The 22,375-nt window shown below is 41.5% G+C and overlaps 1 protein-coding gene across 1 annotated transcript in view; it reads left to right on the top strand.

Annotated features, from left to right (window-relative positions):
* LOC143818487 (contactin-associated protein-like 4) overlaps positions 1 to 22,375 on the top strand; it is a 696,988-nt gene that overhangs the window by 502,367 nt on the left and 172,246 nt on the right. The window contains exons 14-15 of the mRNA XM_077299784.1: positions 4,066 to 4,222; positions 5,750 to 5,877. Coding sequence (XP_077155899.1) covers positions 4,066 to 4,222; positions 5,750 to 5,877 — 285 coding nt within the window. The remainder of the gene's footprint in view (positions 1 to 4,065; positions 4,223 to 5,749; positions 5,878 to 22,375) is intronic.

Below are 22,375 nucleotides of genomic sequence, written 5' to 3'. Positions count from 1 at the left end.
AACTTGAAATAAATCTTCAGTGTATCTGGGGAAGTTGTAAATTTAATTATATATTATTCCATGATACGCTATGCATCCTAATGTACACCTTTCAGATCATGGTAAATAGTGTTGCTTTAGCATATACTGTATATTATGTAAATGTATGTGAATTCAATTTAAATTCATTTAAAATGTATGAAAAATGTTATCAAAATTAATGTAAAAACTGGCTTTAACTTATAATTTTAATGCAAAAACTCAAAGCTGAGACTTGTCTTACTTTAGGGAGGCTAACCCTATCTTATCCTAAATATTACAGTTATTTGTCATTAGCAAACAATTATCCAGAATTGTTAGACAAAGTTATTAAGAAAAACATAGCATTATTGCTTGTGAAGCTGAATAGAGACTCAAATCCATGTAGTTCAGCCATAAAGCTTAGGAATATTTAAAAAGTACTATACTTGAACTGCTTTGACTGTAAAGAACCCATGTACTGTAATTCTATAAAATGGACTGCTTTTAAACTTTATTCAACTTTGTTATGCTTTTCTAACTTTTCAATTATGTCTTTCTTTTTTCATTGACACAAAATATCCAAACATATGTCTTATGTAGTCTGACTAGTGATATATAAACAGCTGACTTATGATGGGTTTTCTATATTAATCATTGACTGATACTAAGTGTAGGCTTTTATTTCAATGATCTTTAAAAAAACCTTATAACTTACTCATTACAGATTTAGAACAACTATGATCTATTAAAAAATGTATAGAAGATAGATAGTTAGATATGTAAATCTATTTACATGAAATTCTCACCAGATGTTGGTAACAACTCATCCAGTCAACACAGGCAAAAAATCAAACCATAGATGTCCATAAATTAAGTTATGTGTAATAATGAGAAGTGTCACAGGGAAAAGCGTATTGAACACATGTAGTAAGAGAGGTGCAAAAAGCCATGGAAAGTCATGACACCAGCTGAAATCTGTAAGTTAACTGAAAGCAATCCTGCCACATAGTGAAAAATAATATCAGCTGAATCAACTGATGGCCTCATTACCAAGGTGCCACACAAGAAACATCTCATGATGGGTAGAACCAGTGAGCTGTCTCCAGATCTTTGCAACCTCATTGTTACAAAACGTGCTGATGGCACTGGTTACAGAAGAATTTGTAAACTGAGCAGTAATATAAGAAAGTTTGTAAATACAGCACACCCTGTCCAATATATGTATGTTGTTCAATCAGGTTCCTGAGTAATCCACTCCACTGTGCTCGGGTAAAGCTTGTGTGGTATTAAGTAGCTAGGTTTTTCAATCCAGCAAAATGAATTGCGATGGAAATATATATATATATATACTAGCTGAAGAGCCTGGCATTGCCTGGGCATAGTAAATATCTGTAGTTAGTTATAGCACCTCACTTCTCTCATTTTCCCATCACGCCTCTCATTTTCCCCCTCACATCTCTCATTTTCCCCCTCACTCCTCTTATTTTCCCCCTCACTCCGCTCATTCCCCCCTAACACTTGTCATTTCGACCTCACATCTGTCATTTTCCGATCACTCCACTATTTACCCTCACTCCTCTCATTTTGCACTCACACCTTTTCATTTTTACCTCACGCCTCTCATTTTCACCTCACACCTCTCATTTTCCCCTCAGTATATACATGTTTGTCATCTCCCATATATATAGTATACACCTGTATGTCATCTCCTGTATATTGTATTTACCAATGTGTCATCTCCTCCTGTATATAGTATATACCTGTATGTCATCTCTTCTGTATATAGTATATACATGTATGTCATCTCCTCCTATATATAGTATATACCTGTATGTCATCTCCCCTGTATATAGTATATACCTGCTGTATGTCATCTCCTCCTGTATATACCTATGTGTCATCTCTTTTATATAGTATATACCTGTATGTCATTTCCTCCTGTATATAGTATATACCTGTATGTCATTTCCTCCTGTATATAGTATATACCTGTGTGTTATCTCCTCCTGTATATAGTATATACCTGTAGGTCATCTCCTCCTGTATATAGTATATACCTGTATGTCATCTCCTCCTATATATAGTATATAACTATATGTCATCTCCTCCTGTATATAGTATATACCTGTGTGTCATCTGCTCCTGTATATAGTATATACCTGTGTCATCTCCCCTGTATATAGTATATACCTGTATGTCATCTCCTCCTGTATATAGTATATACCTGTATGTCATCTCCTCCTGTATTAGACCTCGTTCACACGTTATTTGGTCAGTATTTTTACCTCAGTATTTGTAAGCTAAATTGGCAGCCTGATAAATCCCCAGCCAACAGTAAGCCCTGCCCCCTGGCAGTATATATTAGCTCACACATACACATAATAGACAGGTCATGTGACTGACAGCTGCCGTATTTCCTATATGGTACATTTGTTGCTCTTGTAGTTTGTCTGCTTATTAATCAGATTTTTATTATTGAAGGATAATACCAGACGTGTGTGTTTTAGGGCGAGTTTCATGTGTCAATCTGTGTGTGTTGAGCTGCATGTGGCGACATGCATGTAGCGACTTTTGTGAAATGAGTTTTGTGTGGCAACATGAGTGTAGCAACTTTTTGTTTGTCGAATTGCATGTGACAGGTTAGTGTAGCAAGTTGTGTGCAGCAAGTTTTGCGCATGGCGAGTTTTGCACGTGGTGCGTTTTGAGTATGTGCAAGTTTTGTGTGAGGCAACTTTTGCATGTGTTGCAACTTTTGTGCATGTGGCAATTTTTCCGCGTGTGCAAGTTTTGCGTGTGGCAGGTTTTGCATGTGACAAATTTTGCACGGGGCGAGTTTTGAGTGGTGACTTTTGTGTTTTGACTTTTATGTAGCGAGGTTGGTGTATGTGTGGTGAAATGTGTGCTGAGGGTGGTATATATGTTCAAGCTCGTAGTATTGTGTGGTGTATTTTGTGTATGTGTGTTCATATCCCCGTGTGTGTGGAGTATCCCATGTTGGTGCCTACCTGAGCAACTGTATGGTATATACTCTTTGGCGACATCGCTCTCATTCTTTAAGTCCCCTTGTTCACATCTGGCAGCTGTCAATTTGCCTCCAGTGAAACACTGGGAAAATATAGTCTGGTCAAGAGAACAAAACTGAATTATTTGGATGGCATAATACACACCATGTTTGGAGGCCAAAAGGCACTGCATATCTCCCGCAAAACACCATATCAACAGTGAAGTTTGAAGGTGGGAACATCATCATGTGGATGGCTGTTTTTCGGCATACGGCACTGGAAAACTTCATATCATTGAAGGAAGGATGAATGGACAATTGTACTTTATAAAAATCAGGATGATGGAGATGAAATGAGGGTGGACATTTCAGCAAGAAAATAGTTCCAAACACACAGTAAAGGAAACTCTTCACTCATTTTAGAGAAAGAAAATAAAGCTTCTAGAATGGCCCAGTCAATCACCGGACGTGAATCCAATAAAAAATTATATAAGGAACTAAAGCTCAGAGTTTAAAGAAGGAGCCCATGGAACCTTTAGGATTTGAAAAAATGTTTGTGTGGAAGAAAGGGACAAAATCTTACCTGAGCAATGCCTTCAACTAGTTTCTACCTACAGAAGGTGTTTTGAAGCTGTCATCACCAACAAAGTCTTTTGTACGAAGTATGAAATAAATTTCAGCAAGCATGTTCAATACTATTCTTCTGTGTCATTTCTCATTATTACACATAACATAATTTATGGACATTTATTACCACCTTTCATGTGAATTTCATGTCAATAGCATCTTTAGAAATATATTTGATAAGAAAATTGGTAACGTGTTCAATACTTATTTACCCCATGTAGGCAGAGAGATAGATATGTGATAGATAGATAGAAATGTGATAAGATATATAGATAGTGATAGTTAAATATAGAAAGAGATATAGAGAACTAGAAAGATAGATATTGCTAGATGAATAGAGATAACCAGGGATAGATAGATAAATAGATAAACTCAGTTTTTATACTTTTTTTATACATATTACAAAAAATAATCATAAAAGCATATTTTTATTTTAGGCAACATCCCTTTCACTTGGTGGGTTGGACGTAATAATCAATCTCATACCTACTGGACTGGTTCCTTACCAAATATAAACAAGTGTTCGTGTGGACTTCAAGGAAATTGTGTGGATTCCCAACATTATTGCAACTGTGATGCTGACAAAAGTGAATGGTAATATGCTCGTTCTGTGTTGACTATTATTTAATTGCTTTTAGCAATAGCGATAGATATAATTTATATTTCATTGCAACCAAAGTTTTCAACTTTGAATCATGAATGAACCAGTGGGTATAGGGGTCTGAGGGGTAAGGTTTCTCCTTGTGGAGAGTGACATGCCAGTTCTGGCTTGTCAAGGTAAGGAGACTTATTCGCCGTGCAATGCTCCTTTGAGAATTTTAACATGCATATTGCCGCTTTAGAGAGAAAGAGGACTTGAACTCTATAGTGCTACCTGTTGGAAGTAGCGATGCTACAAGTCACAATCGACCTTTTAACGAGTTTTGCAATATGACTTAGGATAAAAGCCAAATCAGAATCTCAATTTGGAGATATGGTGTTTCGAGCTATTGGCTCTCGTGAGTCCAAAGTATGAGAACTGATTTGGCTAGATAAAAGGCTCTGTGGATATAATGAAGTACTGTAAAATGTTACAAAACTTTGAAGGATACAATCTAAAAAATTGTTTTTTAAATTCTCATAAGAACAGCTCATGTCTATTTGTAATTTATAAATATCAAAAGACTGACTGTCACTTCCAAAACAGAAATCAGGTGTGTACAGGTACTTTTTAAGAGTAGGCATCTCTATTAATAATCAAAGAAATAAAGTTGCACTCTGTAGCGCTATGGCATATAAACAAGAAATATATTACATTTGAACTGTATTACTGCACTAGAAATATGAAAAATTGAGAATACTTAGCGCATAATTTGGGCAATTCATGTGTACCCGGCAGCCACGATTAGGCAATTCTCGTTGCGGGGGGTATTCCTCTCATGGGCTGATGGCGTACATTTATATGGGAAGGTAGGATCCTGCTGTAATTAAAACCACCAGGGGCTGAGGGGTGGAGTGCTCAGTCAGAGATCCTATATATACAAATATCCAAAGACTGACCATCACTTCCAAACAGAAATCACGTGTGAAAAGGTGCAAACTAAGAGTCGCCATCTCCATATTAAAAAAAAACAAAATAAAGTAGCACTCTGTAACTCTATAGCATGCAAACATGAAATATCTGAAATTATATTTATATTTCATTGTGACTAAAGTTTTCAACTTTGCATTAGGAATGAACCAATGGGTATAATGAAGAACTGTAAAATTTTACTAAACTTTGAAGGGTACAATCTAGAAAATAATTTTTTAAAATTCTCATATGATCAGCCCATGTCTTTGTGCATTTCAGTGCATAAGGAATATTGCTTCCTTGTTTCCTCTATGAGCCCGACTGTAGAGATGTTCTGTAATGGCAAATGTCTCTTCAGCCGAGGTTTTCTCTAACTAAATGCTTGCATGAATCAGGTGGCTCCAATCTGTAACGGCTTGTTGTCACTAATAAAATAACCACTGTAATCAAATTAAAAGGCACATTTTACAAAAATCTGTTTGTTTTATCTTCTCAGTGTATATGCGAACATCAAATTACGTAGCTTAGGTTATGTTTGATTATACTCATTTTTTATATTCAAATTTCAGGTCAAACGACAAAGGATTCTTGTCCAACAAAGATCACCTCCCAGTGACCCAAATAGTGATAACTGATACAGACAGACCACACTCAGAAGCTGCCTATAAACTTGGTCCTCTACTATGCTGGGGGGATAGTAAGTACATTCCAATGTGTTCTATAAACACTACATGGAAGACTTTAATACCTAGTAGATGTTTAATTGGTACTAATTCTGCTCAAATTCCATATATTCTCTAGGTATTGTGTAAGCATTCCCAGATCAGGAGCTATCATGGCATGCATTATTTTTTTACAGGACATACTATATGATGCTTGACATTCACCAGCAAAGATATGTGCAAAATATCACATTTTATACTGTACATTAAAATACATTATTAAAAAGTAACTAAATGTTCATAAGGTCTTTTCATATGTCAATGTTTTATAATTACGAGCAGATCAGTGTGGTTACGGGTCCTGAAATCACTAACGACAAGGAGAAATAAGCTAAATGGACAGGGGCCAGGGGATAAAAACACACATACTATGGCAAACCACAGAAGATCTCTACAACAACTCTATTTCAACCACTTAGGTTTAGCACACAGCACAGGAAGATGAATCTTTTACCAGCAGGGGCAAGAAGGTCTGAGCAGTTTATATAGAAAGAGGTAATGACAAGATCAGAAGCAGCTGAAAAGGAGCTGCATGTTTCTGACCAGTATGGAAAGGGTTGTTAACTTCTTCAGCACCTGAAGAAACTCATTTCATTTAATACGGGACACAAATCACACCATCTTTAAATAAGACCTGTGATTCATTACCTGACATGACGACAAACTCTAGGTCTTCCAGGGGGATCTAACACCCTCATGGCAGCTATCCCTCTGAGGGTACTGTATGCTGTGGGCACTGTGCATAATATAGTAACATTTTTTGGCAGCACTTTTAGTTTAAGTAATTCAGTAACACTGTTTTTACTAATAACAGTAGCCTGAGGCATAGCTCAAGTTATTACATTGAGGTCAAAGCTAGGTTTGCACTAGTATTTGGCTGCAGAAAAATAGTAAATTAACTTTTTGGTGTGACACATGGTGAACTTCTATGTTGCTATGTATTATTTATTTTTCTCAGTTAGATAGCACCATTAATTCCACTTCACTTTACAGACATCATCACTGTCCCCATTGGGGCTCACAATCTAGATCCCCTAGATTCAGTATGTCTTTGGAGAGTGAGAGGAAACTGAACTCAGAAGAAACCCACACAAACACGGGTAGAACATACAAACTCATTGCAAATTATGTCCTTGGTGGGATTTGAACCCAGGACCCCAGTGCTGCAAAGCATCAGTGTTAACCCCTGAGCCACCATTTTGACCCACATGATATGACTTACTGTAGACTCCTGAAATTCAGCTGGGCATTATATAGTTTCCCCAAAAATCAGTTCACAGCCACATTTTTTATTTCTGATCCCAATAAAATCCAAACCAGAGATTAATTTTAAAATGTGTCCATGTATTATGGGCCTGATTGTATGTGTTTAGGTATGCAGTACTTCTTAAAAATATTACACTTTGTAAAGAAAGGGAAATGACTTGTTTATACTCATAAAAATAAGTTTACCAGCAGGTTTAATTAAAATGTATTCATTTTGAAGCAAATATATTCTAGCTATGACTGTTCTAACATAAAACCAGTAATTCCTTGTTTCTTAATGGCAGAGCTGTTATTGTTTCCAACAAAAACTAATTGTCCATACTTCACTTTCAAGTAGTTCTGCCATTAAAACAAATGCTGAATCACTGGATGCTATATTATTTAGATTAATTATTGCAAACATTGTTAAATAAATGAAAGTCTCAAAATTGCGTAACAGAAACACGTTTTATGTAGGTTTAGATAGAAAAAGAATACATGAATAATATTTTCCATTGAGTAAAAGTATATAGTGTCAGCAATTCAGTCAATTACATTGTAAAGAAGCGATTAGATGATAATTCATTCACTCATTAAACAAGATCAAAAAGTCAGACAAGCTCAAGTTACTTGAAAAGTCCTTAAAGATACATATATTTAAAAAAAAAATGAAATGAAAATGCTAAAACTTAAAATAACTAGTGGAATTAATTTAGATGCTTAGTAATTTATTGTAGTCAATTAACGGCATTATTTTTTTTCAATAGTAATATATCCTTAATGAATACATGTGGGGATTCCCTCGCAACCAAGCAACCCCCACATGTACTCAGGCTGGCTAGCAGCTGTAAATCACGCAGCTCAGCTGCATCAACAAAAACTAAATCTCCGAGCACTTACAAATTCTCGGAGACCACCCGAGCGTGCTCGGGAAAACCCGAGCAACGAGTATACTCGCTCATCACTACTCCTCACGTGTTAATCTCTGTGACATGTCAATGGCTGTAAACAAAGAAAAACTTGTAAATAACTCATAAAAGAATAACGTTATGTTAAAACCAAGCACACCGTTGTTTTTCTTGTGAAACTCTCAAGAAGTTTGATGTGTCACATGACCCTCTTCGCATTGGAAATAATAAAGTTGGATCCAAAATGGCCGACATCAAAATGGCCACCATGGTCACCACCCATATTGAAAAGATTTGCCCCTCCTATATACTAATGTGCCACAAACAAGAAGTTGATATCCCATTTTATTTAGGTGTATCCATATACATGGCCCACCCTGTACACATATTCTATGCGTTCTAATTCAGAGCAGTATGCTCACTATTAGTTTTTCCGATAACTAATAATTGTGAACAGCCTGTGGCCTCCTTGGATGATTCTCGCCCAATTGTGTTATTGTCTGGATGATATGGGCCAGCTTAGAGCTCTTCGCCACAGAGCATGTTCCTGCATGACTCACGGCCTGTAAACTCTGTGATTATTGCATGGTCTCTCCAATCTGTTTGCCATGGAATTGCAGCCTTTACGCCTTGTGGATATTAGGGGTTATGCTGTGCCCGGATGGGATGAGTGACTGTGGGCACTTAGTCATCTGTTGCGCGGGCGTTGTCTACCGCAGACGGTGCATGCACGGTGTGATGCACACCAGGTCCTATTACATATCATAGACACTTTGGTGTTCAACCGTGCATGCGCCGCCGATGATTACCTTGGAGGACCTTTAGTGCCTGTGCTCTGGACATGCTTAGTTTTGGAATGGGGACAAAAATATGTCAGGGAGTTAGATGGATAACCCCAGTGTGTTCCCTCTGGAATCCTAATGACTGGCTCTCTGAGTTATTTAAAAGCACTTTACGTCTGGTTCACTTACCTTCAACTAGGCGCTGTATTCATCTCTGATGTTGTGAGTGTACACAGAAAGTCCCATATGCCTCCTGATGAACTTTCATCATGGGAGGGAAATGCATAGAGGCTGAAATCATGTTTCTATGACTACATTCAGATAAGTTTATCAGTATTGTTTGCTTTATATTTTTCTGATCTACGTTGGGCATGGTGCAATAGTTAACTATTTTTTTGCATACTACCTTTAGCTTAACCATTGATTTAGTACTGGATTTTGGGCTATGATGGCCACTGAATGATGCGCTGTTGGGCACTAAACCAAGCCTTAAAAATATAAAAAAAATATATGAAAAATTATGGTACATTTGAAATACCTAGGACTGTTATATTTTTGTATGCTTTCTGATGAACTTGTGAATATAAAGTGTATTGGTATAAGGTATTTGGGACCTTTTCATATGCACATAACCTGAGCACTTTGCACCTTGCACCTTTTTTGCTGACTGTTTTCTGGAGTTCCATGAAGCTCTAGCTCTAGATTAATTGTATAAATTGTTATTGAGGAATGAATTCAATTTCTGAGCACTTCCAACAAGGGACACTCCAAGAGTATCACCCAATTTTTCAACTCTCCACTTCACTGGTAACCCTTTGTAGGCACCCTTTGGAGGGAAAGATCTGAGGGTCAGTGAAGGAGAATTATCAGTGAGTGGGGGCGCCACTTGCATTATACGTAGAGTGCCAACCTCCGCAGTAAGGGACTCCTTTAATAGTGAGTTATAGTTAATATATCTTGTATATCTCTCGCCCAAAACTAATAGAGTAATTATAATTTTATTTCATTAGTGAATCTGCAAATTGCAGTGTTTATTTTGTATCTGGTAATACATTCCTCTTGTTCGGTTATCATTTGAACTTTGGCTGCCTGTATATAAAGTCTCACCACAGTCCCTTAGTTATTTATGTCGGACTGCTTGTTCAGGCCTGAATAAATATCATTGGTCTGATGACAGGGGTATTGTTGTAGTATTTAATGTGTTATTGATTATGGTACTACCAACTAAATAGGGACTCCTAGGCTTATCATGGTGAGCCGCCGGTGAGTGGGGGGAACCAATTTGCATTCAAGTTAGGGTGCCAACCTCCGCTGGAAGGTAGGGTTATATCAGGGGACAATAGGGTTAATTAGAAACACCCACCTACCTTCCTTTCCTGCTATTGTGCAAGTCAGCTGTAGGTCTATTTATGTTTTCTTGCCTGGTAGGCACCATTAATGTTTTGTCAGTCGTTTAAGAATATTCTAGTAAAAGTTAATTTTTAATGATACTAAACATGATTTCTTTCATAAATACATGTATGTAATGCAAAATAAAACTGAAAAAAATTATACCTTCCCTTTAGCATATGTTCGCATGGAGCATTTTAGCTTTATTTTTTACTTCAATATTTGTGAGGGCTCTCACTCCTATTTTCGGGAGGTCCCTACCCCATGGCAAATAGTTAGCCAGATAGTGGAATACATATTACCCATCTTTTTACAATACCATTTCAAACATACCCATTTGAGTTTTGGGCTTTTGCCTCCACCACCACCATGTCCACTGCTATGCAATTATGCAGTCCTAACTGACAATTAGCAGAGTGCCAGCAGATGCCGTGAAACATGAGTTTGGAAAAGCCCTCAGGTGGCCCTATATCATACATTTGGGGGAGCTCTCACTCATACTTTCAGGAGGTCTATAACCTCATGCCAAATAAGTGCAGCGCCCCAGAGTCCTGGTCATTGCAGTAATGTCATTCATCCACCAGGGGGAGTGATATTATGTCTGATGGCAATAAAGAAGATCTTCCTACCAGGTATCACAAACCATACACCACACTTCTCACTCCAGTCCACCAGGACAACTGGAGCCTTGGAAAAGTTCCCACGCTGGAGTTCATATGAGGACATCCAGCAGAGGGCGCCTCACCGCGAATGAAGGTAAATACAGGTCATTGACCTACATTACCTTCATTCCTGGGGTTTTACAGGCACGAGCACAGCTGCATTATAGCAGAGCTCCTGCCTGTAAAATATTTTAACCCTTTCAGATGGATTTACATCGTGGGACGTTACAGATCTATGGAGGGTATGTATATTGTTGGTTTATTATTTTTCCTTTGTTACAGAGCGATGGTCTTCAGGTGTATTACCAGTATAATAAAATATTACAACAACCTGTGTCTTTATTTCATTAAAATACTTCACAATATTGTGTGTGTGTTTTTTTAACCATTTCATACAATTGGATTAATAATGGATAGGTGTCATAATTGACGCCTCTCTATTATTAATCTGGCTTAATGTCACCTTACAATAGCAAGGTGGCATTAACCCTTCATTACCCCATATCCCACCGCTACACGGGAGTGGGAAGAGAGTGGCCAAGTGCCAGAATAGGCGCATCTTCCAGATGTGCCTTTTCTGGGGTGGCTGGGGGCAGATGTTTGTAGCCAGGGGGGGCCAATAACCATGGACCCTCTCTAGGCTATTAATATCTGCCCTTAGTCACTGGCTTTACCACTCTGGTGGAGAAAATTGCGCCAATTCAACCCGTTGAAGCGCCAGGAGGGCGCGAAATGGCCGTCGTTCGGCTGCCATGTTCTAATGTAAATATACACCCCCGAGCCGTGAAGAATTGTTGATAATAAAGGAACCTGTGTGCGAAGATTGGTGAGTGCTGCCGTTATTATTCTCTTTTTCAACTATTCAAGATTGTTGTTTCCTCGGCCTGAGCACCCGACATCTGTGGATAGACTGCGGCTTTATGGTTTGAAGGGTTCACGGTCTGCGACAGCGGTAGTGCGGTCAGCTGTTTTCTATCACTATCATATTCCTTTTATTGGACATCCCTCTAAGGGCCATGGACCGGGTCGGGCCACCGTGACATCCCTGCAGAATACCAAAGGACCCGGTGCCGAGTACCCCATTGCCCTTATGCAGGGGCGATCCATATGCAGATAGTGGAATACATATTCCCCATCACTTTACAATGCCAGCTAAAACATGCCCATTTGAATTTTGGTCTTTGCCCGCCACCTCCACCATGTCAACCACCATGTCATTATGCGGCAATGAAAATTAGCAGAGAGCCAGCAGGTGCTGTGAAACCAGTGTTTTCTAAGCTCCACAGTTCATTTTTTTCACCAGATCCCATTGGAACAACTGTCATAGCGGGTGAAGCTGCTGTAAGGTGCATATAATACAGGAGTTGGGGGAGCTGTAAGATCAATGTCAGTAAATTCAATTCTACCAGACACCAAAAGTATTAGAATTAAATTCTGAATACAATGCAAGTGAGGGCCTGTATTGTGGTCTGTCTGTCAGGCCTGAAATCCATGTCCGAAACATGTACATGCCTCATTTTACTTGGAAGCAGCCTCAAGGGAAAGAGACAGGAGTGTCATTGACCAATCTGCACAAGCCTACGCATTTTCTATTGGTTTAATAAGTAGCATATCTTTATCTAGCAGTTGTTCGACTGGCACAAAGTCTGCAGATAAAAGCAAACGTGACTATTTATCGCTAATTTTCGTGAGTCAGCTGTTGCCGTGTGTAATAAAGCTGATATATTAAGGACATTTTTTTTCATAAGCATAAAGCATTCGATATGAGAAAGGGTGACTTTAAGGGACATGGATGTGGTGGTGCCAGCCAAGGCCATGTTACAGATCAGAAGGTGACTGGATCTCATTCTAGCTTCCTGTCAAAATGTGGTCAGTGCGGTACACCACTGATGAACCCAGACAATTGCCAGGATGTTTTGGGTTGAATGACAGAGAAAGGCTCCATTGAGTTGACAAGCAGCACCACAAAGTCTTCCGCACCATCCAATCTCAGTAGCCAAGAGGCTGGGCCTCTGAATCCTCAACCTGAGCCTCCATCCTCCCACCATAAAGAGTCCCAGGAGACATATGACCCCAACACTGGTCACTCTGAGGAACTGTTTACGTTCCCTTATAATTTGTCAGGCCTCTCAACGTGCACCATTAAAGATGGTCATGAGGAGGTGGAATGCAGTGATTCCCAAATATTTGAGCTTACACTGCCAGGAGAAAGCCACTTGGGGAAGGACAATTCATGTCTCAAGAGGACATCGTGACGAGCAGTTGTCATCAGGTCAGCCTAAAATTGCAACTCAGAAGGAGGATCAGATTGAGGAATTTGAAGATGACGTGGTTGATGATGAGGCCACTGATCAAACCTGGCATGGTGGCACACCTAGCGAGCACAGCAGTGCATACAAGGATTGGTCCATAGTAGATATGAGTGAATATGTATTACAATATTTGGTTCGGCTCACGATCACCGAATTTTCAATATTCATTGATTTAACCCCTTCATGACCCAGCCTATTTTGGCCTTAATGACCTTGCCGTTTTTTGCAATTCTGACCAGTGTCCCTTTATGAGGTAATAACTCGGGAACGCTTCAACGGATCCTAGCGATTCTGAGATTGTTTTTTCGTGACATATTGGGCTTCATGTTAGTGGTAAATTTAGGTCGATAATTTCTGCGTTTATTTGTGAAAAAAATGGAAATCTGGCGAAAATTTTGAAAATTTTGCAATTTTCACATTTTGAATTTTTATTCTGTTAAACCAGAGAGTTATGTGACACAAAATAGTTAATAAATAACATTTACCACATGTTTACTTTACATCAGCACAATTTTGGAAACAACATTTTTTTTTGCTAGGAAGTTATAAGGGTTAAAATTTGACCAGTGATTTCTCATTTTTACAACAAAATTTACAAAACCATTTTTTTTAGGGACCACCTCACATTTGAAGTCAATTTGAGGGTTCTATATGGCTGAAAATACCCAAAAGTGACACCATTCTAAAAACTGCACCCCTCAAGGTGCTCAAAACCACATTCAAGAAGTTTATTAACCCTTCAGGTGTTTCACAGCAGCAGAAGCAACATGGAAGGAAAAAATGAACATTTAACTTTTTAGTCACAAAAATGATCTTTTAGCAACAATTTTTTTATTTTACCAAGGGTAAAAGGAGAAACTGGACCACGAACGTTGTTGTCCAATTTGTCCTGAGTACGCTGATACCTCATATGTGGGGGTAAACCACTGTTTGGGCGCACGGCAGAACTCGGAAGGGAAGGAGCGCCATTTGACTTTTTGAATGAAAAATTGGCTCCAATCTTTAGCGGATACCATGTCGCGTTTGGAGAGCCCCCGTGTGCCTAAACATTGGAGCTCCACCACAAGTGACCCCATTTTGGAAACTAGACCCCCCAAGGAACTTATCTAGATGCATAGTGAGCACTTTAAACCCCCAGGTGCTTCACAAATTGATCCGTAAAAATGAAAAAGTACTTTTTTTTCACAAAAAAATTATTTTAGCCTCAATTTTTTAATTTTCACATGGGCAACAGGATAAAATGGATCCTAAAATTTGTTGGTCAATTTCTCCTGAGTACACTGATACCTCACATGTGGGGGTAAACCACTGTTTGGGCACATGGTAAGTCTCGGAAGGGAAGGAGCGCCATTTGACTTTTTGAATGAAAAATTATCTCCATCGTTAGCGGACACCATGTCGCGTTTGGAGAGCCCCTGTGTGACTAAACATTGGAGCTTCCCCACAAGTGACCCCATTTTGGAAAGGAGACCCCCCAAGGAACTTATCTAGATGCATAGTGAGCACTTTAAACCCTCAGGTGCTTCACAAATTGATCCGTAAAAATGAAAAAGTACTTTTTTTTCACAAAAAAATTCTTTTAGCCTCAATTTTTTAATTTTCACATGGGCAACAGGATAAAATGGATCCTAAAATTTGTTGGACAATTTCTCCTGAGTACACCGATACCTCATATGTGGGGGTAAACCACTGTTTGGGCGCATGGCAAGGCTCGGAAGGGAAGGCGCGCCATTTGACTTTTTGAATGGAAAAGTAGCTCCAATCGTTAGCGGACACCATGTCGCGTTTGGAGAGCCCCTGTGTGCCTAAACATTGGAGCTCCCCCACAAGTGACCCCATTTTGGAAACTAGACCCCCCAAGGAACTTATCTAGATGCATAGTGAGCACTTTAAACCAACAAGTGCTTCACAGAAGTTTATAACGCAGAGCCGTGAAAATAAAAAATAATTTTTCTTTCCTCAAAAATGATTTTTAGCCCAGAATTTTTTATTTTCCCAAGGGTAACAGGAGAAATTGGACCCCAAATGTTGTTGTCCAGTTTGTCCTGAGTACGATGATACCCCATATGTGGGGGTAAACCACTGTTTGGGTGCATGGCAGGGCTTGGAAGGGAAGGCACGCCATTTGGCTTTTTGAATGGAAAATTAGCTCCAATCATTAGCGGACACCATGTCGCGTTTGGAGAGCCCCTGTGTGCCTAAACATTGGAGCTTCCCCATAAGTGACCCCATTTTGGAAACTAGACCTCCCAAGGAACTAATCTCGATGTGTGGTGAGCACTTTGAAGCCCCAAGTGCTTCACAGAAGTTTATAACGCAGAGCCATGAAAATAAAAAATATTTTTTCTTTTCTCAAAACATTTTTTTTAGCCCTGAATTTTTTATTTTCCCAAGGGTAACAGGGGAAATTTGACCCCAATAGTTGTTGTCCAGTTTCTCCTGAGTACGCTGATACCCCATATGTGGGGGTAAACCACTGCTTGGGCACACGTCGGGGTTCGGAAGGGAAATAGTGACGTTTTGAAATGCAGACTTTGATGGAATGCTCTGCGGGCGTCACGTTGCGTTTGCAGAGCCCCTGATGTGCCTAAACAGTAGAAACCCCCCACAAGTGACCCCATTTTGGAAACTAGACCCCCAAATGAACTTATCTAGATGTGTGGTGAGCACTTTGAACCCCTAAGTGCTTCACAGAAGTTTATAACGCAGAGCCGTGAAAATAATAAATACGTTTTCTTTCCTCAAAAAAAAATTTTTTAGCCCTGATTTTTTTATTTTCCCAAGGGTAACAGGAGAAATTTGACCCCAAGATTTGTTGTCCAGTTTCTCCTGAGTATGCTGATACCCCATATGTGGGGGTAAACCACTGTTTGGGCACATGCCGGGACTTGGAAGTGAAGTAGTGATGTTTTGAAATGCAGACTTTGATGGAATGCTCTGCGGGCATCACGTTGCTTTTGCAGAGCCCCTGATGTGCCTAAACAGTAGAAACCCCCCACAAGTGACCCCATTTTGGAAACTAAACCCCCAAGGGAACTTATCTAGATGTGTGGTGAGCACTTTCAACCTCTAAGTGCTTCACAGAAGTTTATAACACAGAGCCGTGAAAATGATAAATACGTTTTCTTTCCTCAAAAAAATTTTTTTAGCCCTGATTTTTTTATTTTCCCAAGGGTAACAGGAGAAATTTGACCCCAAGAGTTGTTGTCCAGTTTCTCCTGAGTACGGTGATACCCCATATGTGGGGGTAAACCACTGTTTGGGCACTTGCCGGAGCTCGGAAGTGAAGTAGTGACGCTTTGAAATGCAGACTTTGATGGAATGCTCTGCGGGCATCACGTTGCGTTTGCAGAGCCCCTGATGTGCCTAAACAGTAGAAACTCCCCACAAGTGACCCCATTTTGGAAACTAAACCCCCAAGGGAACTTATCTAGATGTGTGGTGAGCACTTTGAACCCCCAAGTGCTTCACAGAAGTTTATAACGCAGAGCCGTGAAAATAAAAAATCATTTTTCTTTCCTCAAAAATAATTTTTTAGCCCGCAATTTTTTATTTTCCCAAGGGTTACAGGAGAAATTGGACCCCAAAAGTTGTTGATCAGTTTCTCCTGAGTACGCTGGTACCCCATATGTGGGGGTAAAGCACTGTTTGGGCACACGTCGGGGCTCGGAAGGGAGAGAGCACCATTTTACTTTTTCAACGCAAGATTGGCTGGAATCAATGGTGGCGCCGTGTCGCGTTTGGAGACCCCCTGATGTGCCTAAAAAGTGGAAACCCCTCAATTCTAACTCCAACACTAACCCCAACACACCCCTAACTCTAATCCCAACCCTAACCACAACCCTAACCCCAACACACCCCTAACCCTAGTCTTACCCCTAATTCCAACCCTAAGGCTATGTGCTCACGTTGCGGATTTGTGTGGATTTTTCCGCAGTTTTTGAAAAATCTGCAGGTAAAACGCACTGCGCTTTACCTGCGGATTTACCGCGGATTTCCAGTGTTTTTTGTGTGGATTTCACTTGCGGATTCCTATTATGGAGCAGGTGTAAAACGCTGCGGAATTGCACAAAGAATTGACATGCTGCGGAAAATACAACGCAGCGTTTCCGCGCTGTATTTTCTGCACCATGGGCACAGCGGATTTGGTTTTCCATAGGTTTACGTGGTACTGTAAACGTGATGGAAAACTGATACGAATCCGCAGCGACCAATCCGCTGCGGATCCGCAGCCAAATCCGCACCGTGTGCACATAGCCTAATTCTAACCCTAATTCTAACCCTAATTCTAGCCCTAAGTGCAACCCTAGCCCTAAGTGCAACCCTAAGTGCAACCCTAAGTGCAACCCTAGCCCTAAGTGCAACCCTAAGTGCAACCCTAAGTGCAACCCTAGCCCTAAGTGCAACCCTAAGTGCAACCCTAAGTGCAACCCTAAGTTCAACCCTAGCCCTAAGTGCAACCCTAAGTGCAACCCTAAGTGCAACCCTAAGTGCAACCCTAGCCCTAAGTGCAACCCTAAGTGCAACCCTAAGTGCAACCCTAGCCCTAAGTGCAACCCTAAGTGCAACCCTAGCCCTAAGTGCAACCCTAAGTGCAACCCTAAGTGTAACCCTAAGTGCAACCCTAGCCCTAAGTGCAACCCTAAGTGCAACCCTAAGTGCAACCCTAAGTGCAACCCTAAGTGCAACCCTAGCCCTAAGTGCAACCCTAAGTGCAACCCTAAGTGCAACCCTAAGTGCAACCCAAGCCCTAAGTGCAACCCTAAGTGCAACCCTAGCCCTAAGTGCAACCCTAAGTGCAACCCTAAGTGCAACCCTAGCCCTAAGTGCAACCCTAAGTGCAACCCTAAGTGCAACCCTAAGTGCAACCCTAGCCCTAAGTGCAACCCTAAGTGCAACCCTAAGTGCAACCCTAAGTGCAACCCTAAGTGCAACCCTAGCCCTAAGTGCAACCCTAAGTGCAACCCTAAGTGCAACCCTAAGTGCAACCCTAAGTGCAACCCTAGCCCTAAGTGCAACCCTAAGTGCAACCCTAGCCCTAAGTGCAACCCTAAGTGCAACCCTAGCCCTAAGTGTAACCCTAAGTGCAACCCTAGCCCTAAGTGCAACCCTAAGTGCAACCCTAAGTGCAACCCTAAGTGCAACCCTAGCCCTAAGTGCAACCCTAAGTGCAATCCTAAGTGCAACCCTAAGTGCAACCCTAGCCCTAAGTGCAACCCTAAGTGCAACCCTAGCCCTAAGTGCAACCCTAAGTGCAACCCTAAGTGCAACCCTAGCCCTAAGTGCAACCCTAAGTGCAACCCTAAGTGCAACCCTAGCCCTAAGTGCAACCCTAAGTGCAACCCTAAGTGCAACCCTAGCCCTAAGTGCAACCCTAAGTGCAACCCTAAGTGCAACCCTACCCCTAACCCTACCCCTAACCCTAACCCTACCCCTAACCCTAACCCTAATGGAAAAACAAAAATAATTATATTTTCTGTATTTTATTATTATCCCTACCTATGGGGGTGATAAAGGGGGTGATTTATTCACTATTTTTTTTATTTTGATCGCTGTGATAGAACTTATCACAGCGACCAAAATGTGCAGGAACGAATCTGCCGGCTTGCAGATTCGGCGGGCGTACTGCGCATGTGCCCGCCATTTTCCAAGATGGCGGCACCCATGAAGCAGACGGCCGGACACCGGGAGGGACATCGGAGCTAGGTAAGTATGGGGGGGTGGGACCGGAACACGGGGGGGGGATCGGAGGACCTGGGGAGCGGACAGGAGGACCGGGGGAGCCGACAGGAGGGAGGAGGGGAGCGGAACGGAGATCGGGGCAAAAAGGACGACTGGGGGGGCGATCGGTGGGCTGGGGTGGGGGCAGATCGGGGTCTCCAGCCATGGCAGATGCTATTGCAGCATCGGCCATGGCTGGATTGTAATATTTCACCATTTTCATAGGTGAAATATTACAAATCGCTCTGATTGGCAGTTTCACTTTCAACAGCCAATCAGAGCGATCGTAGCCACGGGGGGGTGAAGCCACCCCCCCTGGGCTGAAGTACCACTCCCCCTCTCCCTGCAGATCGGGTAAAATAGGAGTTAACCCCTTCACCCGATCTGCAGGGACGCGATCATTCTGTGACACAGCATATGCGTCACAGGTCGGGAAGGCACCGACTTTCATGACGCATACGCTGTGTCACAGGTCGGGAAGGGGTTAATTGCCGGATATAGCCGAACATACATAGCACAAAAGCTGTTGTTCCCAGGCTGTGTGACAGCATGGGAAACACCAAAAAAAAACAGGGCCTCAAAAAACTTTAACCTTGGCTAAAAAACAGTGCGCATCAGCATTCATCATACCACCATCATCTGTAGAAAATAAATACATTTTTGGGGTTTCCTTGGCCTCTTAGGATTCCCTCTAGGGCGACTCGGCCCTGACATAGATTTATTTGACATAGTCCCAGAGATTTTAAACTGCCAACCATAGACTCTGCCATTATTATAATCATCCAGATCCCTGAACCACTTGGACCTTTTAGTGTCCTCAAGTTCAGTCCTATATTTACTAAGATTTACTTCAATTCTGGAATTAATAGTGCCTAATTCCTCTTCTGAAGCAACAGATTTGAGTAAATTCTTTGTCTCACTCTGTTTCATCTTAAGAGTTTCTATTTCTTTCTTTAGAAACTCTATATTTAATAACATGATGTCAAAAGCATATTTATTTCCAATAACCTCGAATTTAGCACAAAACTGGGTGTTATTATGCAGTAGGGTAGGTCTTAAATTCGGCCTTGTGCTATTATGGTTTAATTATGTGCATAAGAACGATCAGAGATAGCGGTTTGATGTTAGATCAGGCGATAATATATTAGATGCTCCGGTGGGAGCACTCGACTGTTACTGGAGGTATAAAGCTTTCTTCCTGTCACTAGTATCAGCTGATGAGATTACAGCTCCCATCAGCTGACACCTGCTGCTGCTAATAACAGTGACACCAGGAGCGGTGGATGGGAGTTTTCATCAGCCGCTCCTGCGCTGTAAATACATTTAAAAATACCTGCATGGGTTCCCCTTTATTTTTAATAACCAGCCAGGCAAAACTCACATCTGGGGGCTGCAAACCTCAGCTGCCAGCTTCAGCAAGGCTGGTTTTCAAAAAATAGAGGGGTCGGCACGACATATTATTTAATTATTTAAATAAATAATTTAAAAAAATGGCATGAGGTCCCCCCCCTTTTTTAACAACCAGCATTGCTAAAAAAGCTCACAGCTGGGGGGCTTGTATTCTCAGGCTGGTAAGGGGTCATTGATATTGCCCCCCCACCTAAAAATAGCAGCCCTCAGCCACCCTTAAAAAGGCACATCTATTAGATACGCCAAATCTGGTGCTTTGACTGGCTTTTCCCACTTGCCCTTTGGTGTTTGCATTGGTGTTTGCAAGTGAGGTTCATATTTGTGGGGTTGATGTCACCTCTGTATTGTCAGGTCCTGTGAGTTCACGGCCAATGAACTCACTTCACCTGCATGACGTTGGCACGAGCGCCATGGGAAAATTTCCCACAGTGCTCATGCTGATGTCAGAAAGGTGAAGTGAGTTCATTGGCCTTGAACTCACAGGACCTGTCACACGGCACCGTGAGTAGAACTTTCTCACGCTCGCGGTGCCCTCAGACAGGGAATAGCAGTTCACTGGCTAACACTGCTCAGTGTCTACTTGATGACAGGCTGCATGGTCACATCTAGATGTTCTAGACCAGTCGTGGGACAAATGGATTAAAACCATCTCTGCGGAAAGGAGAGGAATATTGTTGTTTGTTTTTTTACCTCTTTTGCAGATGATGAAGGCATTGTAAGGTCATAAGTATGGTTTAATTAAGAATATTAAAGGAGTCTGTGTCTTTCTTTTAATTAAAGAACTTTTTTCTAGGTATCTGTGTTTTCATACAATGTGTCTATGGGATTAGTAATGAGGGCTTCTTATTGATGCTTCTCCATTACTATCCTCGGGGCTTGATGTCACCTGGCAATGCAAAGGTAACATAAACCCCCTCAACTATCACCCCACTTGTCACCGCTACAGGGCAAATGGGAAGAGCGAGGCTAAGTGCCAGAATTGGTACATCTTAGAGATGTGCCTTTTTTGAGGTGGCTGAGAGCTGATGTTTTTAGCCTGGGGAGCCAGTATCCATGGCCCCTTCCCATGCTATTAATATCAGCCCGCAGCTGTCTGCATAGTCTTTGCTGGTTATTAATTACAGGGGGACCCTACATCATTTTTTTAGGGTCCCCTGTTTTAATAGCAAGTAAAGGCTACGAATACCGCTGTGAGCTGATATTAATAGCCTGGGAAGCTCCATGGGTATTACCCCTTTCCCAGGCTATAAACATCGCCCTCTAGCCATCAGCTTTCACTCTGCTAGTTATGAAAATTATGCTGGAGCCTGTTAGGGGTCGAGTTCCCGCCTCTGCACAGGAGGAATCTCGGGCCATCTCCGCTGCGGTCTTGTTCTGGCTGCAGCTATAAAAGGCTCGCATGGCCGCATGGCCATGCGCTAGTATCTTTCTAAGGTATGTGCTTTGTGCCAGTGTGGTCATGTAAGATTGTGTTCAGGGTCCTGGCTGAAATAAGCCCCTAGAATGCTGGCACCTCCGGCGAGGAGTTTTGTGTGCATGCATGACCACTGACTGCTCTCTGTTGGGCAGTTAGCCTGTGCTCCTGTGAAGTCTAACAGGATGCAGTGCTTTGCTTTCATGGCTGTTCTGTGAGTTAACAGAGCTAGCCAATGCCGCCATATAGTGCTGCCATTTGCTAGCAGCAGGTTTTCCTGCACGGTGGACCCCGGGCTGTGAATGTATCAATAACAATAAAAAACTATATTTTCTTGGTGCGTTCCGCTAGCCCTAACAGTATACTAGCGCCAGGGTCTGGCTAGTAAATGGCGGACGATCAGTGTCTACAGCGGTACATCCAGCAGCTGGAGGGTAGGTTGGCGGCTCTAGAGCGTACAACCTCAGCTGTGGACGTCACTGCTGTCGCTCTTCAGGCTGCAAGTACAGCTGCAGCCAGTTTGTCTGCAGCCACCCCTGCTCCGACTATATCCCATCTCCCGCTTCCAGACAAGTTTGCTGGTGACAGTAAGCTATGTCGGGGATTCGTGAGCCAGTGCTCCATAAATCT

This window comes from Ranitomeya variabilis, chromosome 1 (assembly GCF_051348905.1).
Source record: "Ranitomeya variabilis isolate aRanVar5 chromosome 1, aRanVar5.hap1, whole genome shotgun sequence".
In the NCBI taxonomy this organism is placed as follows: Eukaryota; Metazoa; Chordata; class Amphibia; order Anura; family Dendrobatidae; genus Ranitomeya; species Ranitomeya variabilis.
The sequence above is the reverse complement of the archived record's forward strand: the minus strand, read 5'-3'. Positions and strand labels throughout refer to the sequence as shown.